This window comes from Anopheles ziemanni, chromosome 2, assembly GCF_943734765.1.
Source record: "Anopheles ziemanni chromosome 2, idAnoZiCoDA_A2_x.2, whole genome shotgun sequence".
Lineage (NCBI taxonomy): Eukaryota > Metazoa > Arthropoda > Insecta > Diptera > Culicidae > Anopheles > Anopheles ziemanni.
The window spans coordinates 84,043,058-84,052,250 of NC_080705.1; the positions used below are offsets into that span (position 1 = coordinate 84,043,058).

Consider the following 9,193-nt stretch of genomic DNA (forward strand, 5'->3'; position numbering starts at 1 on the left):
TCTTGGATAAAAGCTTGGTTTAATCCTCCCTTATCACAAAGTGAGTTTATAGAATTTGGTAGTTTACCAGAGGTTGTGAAAAACCTTCCAGTGTTTGATGGGAGGGGTGAACCACATAAAGTAAAGATATGGCTACATGTTGTCAATGAAATCTTAGAAATATATTCTGGATTAGATCAAGAATCCATACAATATAAACTGTTACTTTTAGCGATCAAACAAAAAATCATTGGTGAACCAGCGAAAGTTTTCAGCACGAGTATAATTCACGACGAATGGAGTATTATTGCAGAAAAATTGGAAGGTTATTATTATTGGGGATGTATTATATAATACTTCCAACGGTAGTTTCCGTTGCCATTTGTACACCCAATGTTTAATTTCATCAAGAAAATACTTTGGCAACATGCTAAATAAATAAGTGCCAAATAAGAGCGTTAAAACTAAATTAAATATAAGTTTCGATTATGAGAGAAATTTCGAAACAAACCGAAACTTAACATTAGTTATAGGAACAAAAACATTAGACAAACAGAAATATACATTGGTTTGAATTTTAAAACAAAAGGAAAACAATTTTAGTTGTTCTTTTTTAATGAAAGAAATTTTAAATGTGCATCATTATGTTTCCCATGAGTAAGTTACATTTATTTCTTTTTTTATATAGATTATCTTCCTTTTTATATTAGCATGGTTTCATAGTTACATAAAACAAGTTACACAATGTATAGAAAGTTAAAAAGAATAGTTACCAACCCAACCCCACCTGTTCAAATTCTAACATTCTCAATGCTGGTTGTGACCCGCAGCTTCTCGCAAACTTACTTCTGGCAGTACATCAAAACCCTCGGCACTAAATCATCCACCTGCGGTATTCTTTTCTGGCAAAACTATTCCGATATTGCTTTTCAAAGCTATGCGAATGCCGGAAAAAGCGTATCGGAAGTGTCATACCGTCGCGGAAGGCTTTCTATTTTCTTATTCTTTTGTTATCGTTGACCACAGAAACAATACCGTTCACGTATGATCATTGGAATGCCGCCGGTACGTGCGTGGCACCAGTACGAATGCCAGGACATTACATACTATGTCCTTTTGTTTATTTTTTTTTTATTCTCGATCGGGATTTCTTACTTTACCGAACAATGAAAGCCAAGATAAAGGGTGCCATTCTCGCGTTATCGTCTATTGTTTTTAATCGAACTTCGCAAACAGAAACGTCGATGATCGCAGTTTCCCAAAGTCGTCGTAAGAAAAGGCGCTTGATGATAGTTTTATGCTCCTATTGATTGCAGTGAAAGGGGATAGCTGTGTTTTTTTTTTTGGTTTTCGTATCGATTTTTTCATTAATTTAATTTTAATGGGTGTGGGTTTCATAAATTGTTTGTACGCTACAGGTGCTGCTGATATACTGATTGCTCGATCTGATGATGTTTTCACTTAAGATATACTGGTGCTGTAGCCTTTTCCACGTGGTGATGCTCTAAGGTAGTGAACTGTTTAAAAACATGCTAGTTATCCATAAGCGTAATTCAAAATAGTTTCTTGTATGATTTTATGTCCATCTCTTTTTAACTTATTTTATTAGCTATTAGCATTGGAAGAAAATGGATAAAAAATGTATTCTGTAAATGGCGCAATTTTCAATTTCGTCTATTACATCAATATTCTAAAACTTTTTCAAAAATACAAAAAAACTTTTCTATTCCGGAAATCCACAAAAAACTATGAAAGGAGTTAAAATTAGTCAACAAGTGAAAAAATAATACAAAGACCCGACTATTAACTACACGGTTTGCTTCCCATATATGATTACTCATTAGTTTTATACACATTGCCCTGGACACCAAAGAAATCCGTATTGGCTTCTTGGAAGCATGTTACCACCATAGCTATTAATTAGATGTTTTCCTCACAAAGTTAGCCACCGTATCTACCTGGCCAGCTAGTAGGACCACCCAGCTTTTATTGGTCCAATCAAGCTCAATTTGACTCCAGCGAACGGTACCATAAAATCATATGTAAGCTTTATATTTGCGAATCCAGCTGGAAGACTGCAATAAATAAGCAAGAGGGATCATTTGAATGTATCAACATCACTTAGTCGACCGTTCGGACGATCAAAAATTGGAAGCTAAGCCCGAAGAACGATCGGGAAATTATTGCACCCTTGTTTTCCCATACGGCGAGCCCTTCGCCACCATTAATGTAAATGCCCTGACCGTGAAGATCGGCAGGCGAATTCTTGTCCCAGCTGCAGTGTAAAAGATGATCATCGATCGTGCTAATCGGATCTCTAAGGGTGGAACGACCGGTGGAATTAGCAGCTAACTCATGGCATTTAAAAAGATAATTGGCGTAACATTGATAGCAAAAAGAAGCAACGGCACATTTTGGGACAGACTACTGAAGCCACCCCGAGCGATCATACATCGAACACGGTGGTTTGGTTTGCCACGTAACGGCAATGATCTTTTTCCGGTTCTAGATGTTTTCTTTCTTCTTGTCTCTACGAGGATCACGATTCGTGAATATTCGTCAAACATTTGTTCGCACCGAACAGGTCCAGCTGAAAGGAAACGGCGCGCAGATCGACATTCAGAAGTACCCCTGGCGAATAATGTCCGTACCGATAAGAAATGGCATCTTAACACGGGGGAAGAACAGTGGAATTATCTGCCCCTTATCGGGCTCACTTCCGTGTGTCGTGCCGTGCTTCGACTGCGGCCCACAAGGCGGTGTGGACTTGTAGCATTTAAAACGCGTCCAGTATATCGGAGCTAAATAATTTATGCAAGACATCGGAAATTCGTACATTTACGTCAACCGCTACGAGAGATACCGACTGAACCCGAGAAGGTCGTCGAGGATAAGATAGCCCCGGCTCGGATGAACGGTACTAAAGTGGATAATTCTTTAATTATTAAATTCTGCCTAATTTACATTCGTCCATTTTGGAGAAGCAGTGTGCAAACAGATGCTCCTGTGAACACACAGAGAGCAGGGAGGGCAGCGATAATCGTAAATAAATGTGTTTTATCGCTGTTCATGTTTGGGACATTTTTTTTTTTTTTGTAAAACAGGTGACCATTTGTAAGTCTCTGTTTTATTTGTCACATTAACGTAGAATCCATTATAGGGATGATGTTATGCAATAAAAGATTTCAAAATACTTACAAGTAGAACGATCGTGGCCACGTTGTCCAACATCATCATTGGTTGCGTATAAAAAAGGATGGAGACAGAACCGCGGGGGGGAAAAACAGTGACGCTGTGTCAACAATTTTTTTCATCACTACGCGTATAAACGTAAACAATTCTCATTCGGCCTCTTCATCTTCACAGATTAAAAGAACAATAAAAAAAAGTGCGTTTTAATTTATCGTTACAAGAAACCGTTCCAGAATCGTTCGTCTATCAACATATGACACGCTCCAGTTGCTCCTGATAACAAGCTCAACTAGCTCAATACGTGTCAGTTCAGTGCTTTACTCCAGCCGAGACGAACGTATCTGGTGCCTGCTGTCGGTATCGTCGCCATCAATTGGTCCCCGCAGCGATAAATCATTTGACTTTGGGGGATTATTTTCGCAAACGCAAAACATAAAGCCGGCCGGCACATTTCGCAAAACCCGTTTGGCACGTTCGACGCGCGGTGTGAATATATTGTTTATCACTCTCAGTGCTTGTGCAAGTGCATTTCGATCTTTTTTTTTCACCCCCCTCTTTGTTTACATTTTTCAATCGACGATGACAACTGACACGAGCGACCTCTGTGTGCAAGTGCTTGAAACTATTCCCAGCTGCGATCGGATTTCGCGCCTGGTAAAATGTTTTTCAAACGAGTTTTCACGTGCGCCGAGTTTCGTTGTCCGTTGCAGTGGAAGGTGCGGATAGGACGAAGGATAAACAACTGTTTCAACTCATGAGCACAATCAAATGCTTACGATCTTATTCTTTTTTGCAGGGTAAACATCATCGGTGAACATGTGGACTACTGTGGTTATCCAGTTTTTCCGATGGCTATCGAACAAACGATTCTGCTTGCCATTGCTCCTTCCAATGACAATTTATTGCATATCAAGAATGCCAACAACAACTTCAAGCCATACAAGTGTAATGTTCTTACCTTCAGGTGAGTGGCCATGAGTTGTTGAATGTGAAACTCAATAAACATATGGCTCTTTCCAGTATCGATGTGCCTAGTGTTGGCGGACCATACTGGTACCAGTACGTACTGTGCGGTGTGAAGGGAATTCTGGACAGCACAGCCATAAAGCATGATGCACCACGCGGTATGCTTATCATGCTTTCCGGGAACATTCCTCCTGCTTCCGGGCTTTCCAGTTCGAGCGCAATCGTTAGTGCCACAGTGCTAGGTACAGCCTATATGCATAATGTAAGTTTCATTTGAATTGTGTATTTACCTGCAAAACATATTCATCAAATTATTCCAAATGTAGGCAACGCTCCATAAACAAACACTTGCGACGATCTCGGCGGAGTGCGAAAAGTTCATCGGAACGCAAGGCGGTGGTATGGACCAAGCCATTGCATATCTCGCCCAGGAAGGGTGCGCTCAGTTGATCGACTGGAATCCTCTACGGGCGACTCCAATTCAACTGCCATCTGATGCCGTTTTTGTCATTGCAAATAGCTTGTCCGAAGCCAACAAAGCGGCTACTTCTGATTTCAACCAACGGGTCGTAGAGTGTAGACTGGCCAGCAGGTACATTTACCATTAAGACCCATAACGACTACATATTGAAGATTGATGGTTTCGTTATACATGAACCTAGGTTGCTAGCAAAGCAAATGAAGTTAAACTGGCGTGATCTGAATCGCTTCGCTGATCTTCAAAAAGCACTGGGGTATTCCTTGGAAGAAATGGAAAGCTTAGTAAATGGCAACCTGTCTCAGAACTCCTACACCAGGATGGAATTATTGAAGCTGTTGGAGGTCACAGAAGACGACTTTTCAGAGAATCTTCTTACGCCAAATACACGTAATTCACAATCGTTCAAACTCAGACAACGTGCCCTCCACGTTTTTCAAGGTAAAAATATTATGCATATGTTGCTCAAAGAGTAAGGTTTTTAGTAATTTCATGTTTATTTATTTACAGAGGCCTTACGCGTTCAGCAGTTCATTGAAACTGCAAAGATCACTTCGGATGATTCCGTGTCCCGTATGAAAACTCTCATGAGGCAGTCGCATGAAAGCTTAAGATCGCTCTATGAATGCTCTCATGAAAATTTGGACCGCATTGTACAGATTTCCGACCAACTAGGCATTGGAACACGTTTGACTGGAGCCGGGTGAGAATGGGATCTGCTGCAAGAACAACGCAGTTTAATGAAAAGATGTATCCTTTTCAGCTGGGGTGGATGCGTTGTCGCATTGTGCGATGGTCTGGACGAAAGTAAACGCTTTGTGGAGGCGCTAAAAAATGAGTTTTACGCCAACATTCCCAAGGCACAAGGCTGCGATATTGCAACACTCTGCTTCGCAACCAGTCCACAACGAGGAGCCGAAATTTATTTGATGGATAAACAAAATAATATTTTGAGTCTTTCTTCATAAGTGGTGCTAAAAAGCACCATAGCAATGTTTTCGTAGCGTGTTGATAGACAAGTTACCAAAAGCAAAGCAATAACAACCAGTGGTACAACTACACAAAATACCCAATACATACATTCTAATAGCTATAAAGTTAAACTTTGTGCGGCTCGTTTGTTGCATCAAACAACTCTCGATAAATTTAGTTCAATTACTAACATTTGTACTTTTCTATATTTCTTATTTTCTTAGCAAATTAATAAAATATTAACATCTAGAAACATAGCAAAGGAAACATGTATTATTGTTTTTGAGTTGATGATCATCATGCTTGTTCCTCGTATCTATAGTTAATTCTAGTTTTACAGAGTGTGTAGTCTACGATGCGAAAAATAACTGGCCAATTTATAATAACGACAAATTCAAACGTCAATTGCGCAATTGTGTCCTATTTGACAACTGTCAAATATGATTGCTTGATGCAACCTGCTGATCACACCTGCTATAGCAACCATTGTCATTGCCGCAGTAAACAACAAAGGATCGATACACAATTCGCGTGCATCTTTTGTGGCAATTTTTAAGTGAAAATTTCAATTAAATAAAGAAAATTGGGACAATGGACGCGATAGAATCCCAACTGGCGGTGCGAAACAAGTGCGAGCAGCTGCAGAAATCGATTAAGGAGCTGTACGACTGGGAACAGCAAATGAAAAGTGCAGACTCGTCGAAAGCTCACCAGGTTGATAGTGAGGTTAGCGCTGCGATACACTTAGTTTAATCGTCATTTTAAAGAGTTAATGTTACTAATTACCCAAACGTTGGGTAATGTGGTTTTGTTTGTTTGTGTTATAATTTTTAGACCCCATCTTTGCCACCAGTGCGCAGCGATGTGAAGGCAATGGAAGAGTTTTCCAAGGAATGTGGGAGCACCGAAAAGCAGGACCAGGCAGGCGGTGAAAGTAAGCATAGCTGTGGAGCAAACTTACTGGTACCTTATTGAATTGGTATCATTCTCCGTTTCATAGCCGTCGATAAAAAGCTGTTTGCCGAGGCAGAAGTGCTCAAAGAGCAAGCCAACCGGCAGTGCAAGCTGGGAAACTTCCAGGAGGCCATTGATCTCTACACCAAGGCCATCGGGACGTACGCCGAGAATCCGGTATACTACAGCAACCGTGCGTTGTGCTACATGAATGTGGAACAGTTTACCGAATGTCTCGAGGACTGCAGCGTTGCCATCGGGAAGGATCCAACATACATCAAGGCCTACTATCGCAGGATGCAGGCGTTCGAGCGGTTAGGAGAAAATGAAAAAGCTATCGCCGAGTGTCGCCTGATACTGAAGCTGTCCAAGGATGAAAACGAATTGGCCACTACCAAGCGGGATCTTGCGAGGCTAGAGAAACGTGTCGCGCAACGAGAACCTTCGCCCAAAAAGGATAAACCACAGACTGCAGAAATGAACGAAACACTTGCGCTGGTCAAGCAGGAAGCGGACAAGTACAAGGAGATCGGCAATAAACATCTGGCTCGAAAGGACTTCCAAAAGGCGCTGTCGTGCTACACGAAGGCGATTGCACTGTATAATAGTGAGGCCGTCTACTACAATAACCGTAGTCTGTGCCACTGGAATTTGAAGGACTACGATCAATGTCTAGCCGATTGCAATAAAGCCATTCAGCTGAACGAGAGCTACTTCCGGCCGTACTACCGGCGAATGCAGGTGCGAGAACTCCGTGGCGCTTACCAGAGTGCCATCGACGATTGTCGAAAGTTTCTGGAGCTCACTACCGATGCCAAGCAGAAGATAACGGCGGAGAAAGATCTCGTTCGGCTGGAACGGCTGCTCAAGTCCGACGAACCCGTCAAGCAGACGTTCGTGTGGAGCGAAATTAAAAAGAACGCAAAGTTAATCCAATTCGTCCAGAAACCACCCCACATGCGCTCGAAAAAGCCTCTCCGACGGGTTCCGATCAACGATGTACCCGCTGACGCGCCAAAGCTTATCACTCCTACCTTCAAGCCTGCCCCTAAACCGACGGAGCGTGCAAACATTTCCGATGCCATCATCGACAATATGTTCAACAACCATACCGGCGAGCAGCTTCCGCCGGAACCGGAGGAAAAAACCAACCTGGAGCACCTGTTCCCGGCCCACTCGAACAAACTGCGCAACATGTTCTCCCCGCCGACGACGCCGACGAGCGATCAGCGGAAAATGCTACACACGGTTCCGGTGGCCAAACCATCGTCAACGGTAACGAAAGCTGTCGAAATGAACGGTGGTCCACAACAGCCACTGCATAATAAAACCGAAAAGGATAAAATAAACTTGGAAAATCAGGTAATCGACAATTTACGCTTTTGGCAAAATGGAAAACAAAACATTGGCTTTTTATCTGTTCTAGGATTTGAATGAAAAAAGTACTTCAAAACGGGCTCCCATTGTTGCGACCCTGACCAAACCCACTGCCGTTCCCCCGAAGCCAAAGTCTAGTGCTCAATTTTACACCACCTGGAGCGGATTGGATGAGGAACTGCGATATCAATATTTACTGGTAAATCCGCAAAACGGAGCATAGTTAAAATTGCAACACTAATTTGTGGCTTAAATACGTTAATCTTGTAGACGCTCAAGGATATACCGCTGCGCACCCTGTTCGGCGCAAGTCTGTCCAACGAAATGCTCAGCGAGCTCCTCTACATCCTGCAGAAGCGGTTCATCCAGGATCGGATCGATGTGACCAACATCATGCAAGAGATCGCCCGGAACGAATCGATCGGTATACTGTCGCTGATGATGAATACCAAGGACCGAAATGGTAAGATGTTTGTTTTCTCACCGCTTCTACAATTCTCGCTTAATTTCAATATCCACTCCTATTTGTCTTGCAGCAATTGCTCACTTACTCAAATTTATGCAAGATCAACACGTCGAAAAGAACATTATTGAAACGATCAAAAAGAAGCTGTTAACATGAGGGTGTCGAAAGTTCATCTGTTGAACGGAGGAAACAACCGATGAACCGCTATGAAGGATCGTTTTATAGAAGGATTTGGATTTCGTGTGGCGAAAGATAGGATCGTTAGAGTATTTGAGTTTACTAACAACTTCTTACCAAACCCTTCAGCACACACACCCGAGCAAGTGTTTGCACTGCCCCTTGTCCAAAAGAGGAACCAGTAATAAACTTCAGATACTTCCAAACATTAACTGTTGATTATATCGATTAATTGGACCGAGAAATTTACTCCTCCGGGTGATATATTTTGTGGAATTTGGGGCCTCGTTGTCCTCAAAAATAAAACGCAAATGTGCTGTTTTTTTCCTTGTATCAATATTCCATTAACATTATTTGTTTTATTTTTCCTTTCCTCACTTTCATATCGTTTATTAATTTTGCAACATTATTTCATCCATTTAAAGTGTTTCCCATAAGTTGGTTTTATCATGTTTTACTCCTCGTACGTACCGTAAGGAGAGAGGTCGGAATTTATTTTGTTTCATATATTACTTGCATCTTATCTTTCCTTCGTATTCCTGAATATTGTTTTCGTCTCTTCCCGTCACACTTTGCTACCAACTAAACGTGTTCTGCTTTCGCCTTTTCTTTTCGTTGACTAACACCATTTG

General features: G+C 41.7%; 2 protein-coding genes across 2 annotated transcripts; both read left to right on the forward strand.

The window, feature by feature from the left end:
- Positions 1–3,630: 3,630 nt before the first annotated feature.
- Positions 3,631–5,675, forward strand: LOC131282277 (N-acetylgalactosamine kinase). The gene is made up of 7 exons (XM_058311691.1): positions 3,631–3,887; positions 3,968–4,135; positions 4,192–4,399; positions 4,464–4,729; positions 4,800–5,056; positions 5,126–5,318; positions 5,379–5,675. Exons 1-7 carry the CDS (start codon positions 3,751–3,753, stop codon positions 5,581–5,583), a joined length of 1,434 nt encoding a protein of 477 aa, XP_058167674.1. The 5' UTR covers positions 3,631–3,750; the 3' UTR covers positions 5,584–5,675.
- Positions 5,676–6,101: 426 nt separating this feature from the next.
- Positions 6,102–8,717, forward strand: LOC131287023 (RNA polymerase II-associated protein 3). Its single transcript, XM_058316040.1, has 6 exons — positions 6,102–6,313; positions 6,422–6,521; positions 6,588–7,903; positions 7,968–8,117; positions 8,189–8,381; positions 8,455–8,717. Exons 1-6 carry the CDS (start codon positions 6,179–6,181, stop codon positions 8,538–8,540), a joined length of 1,980 nt encoding a protein of 659 aa, XP_058172023.1. The 5' UTR covers positions 6,102–6,178; the 3' UTR covers positions 8,541–8,717.
- The last annotated feature ends 476 nt before the right edge of the window (positions 8,718–9,193 follow it).

Coding starts and splice junctions, on each gene's coding strand:
- LOC131282277 (XM_058311691.1), top strand. CDS start 3,751: ATGACAACTGACACGAGCGACCTCTGTGTGCAAGTGCTTGAAACTATT. Junction 3,888..3,967: donor GTTGTCCGTTGCAGTGGAAG/GTGCGGATAGGA, acceptor TCTTTTTTGCAG/GGTAAACATCATCGGTGAAC. Junction 5,319..5,378: donor ACACGTTTGACTGGAGCCGG/GTGAGAATGGGA, acceptor TATCCTTTTCAG/CTGGGGTGGATGCGTTGTCG.
- LOC131287023 (XM_058316040.1), top strand. CDS start 6,179: ATGGACGCGATAGAATCCCAACTGGCGGTGCGAAACAAGTGCGAGCAG. Junction 6,314..6,421: donor CTCACCAGGTTGATAGTGAG/GTTAGCGCTGCG, acceptor TATAATTTTTAG/ACCCCATCTTTGCCACCAGT. Junction 7,904..7,967: donor AAATAAACTTGGAAAATCAG/GTAATCGACAAT, acceptor TATCTGTTCTAG/GATTTGAATGAAAAAAGTAC.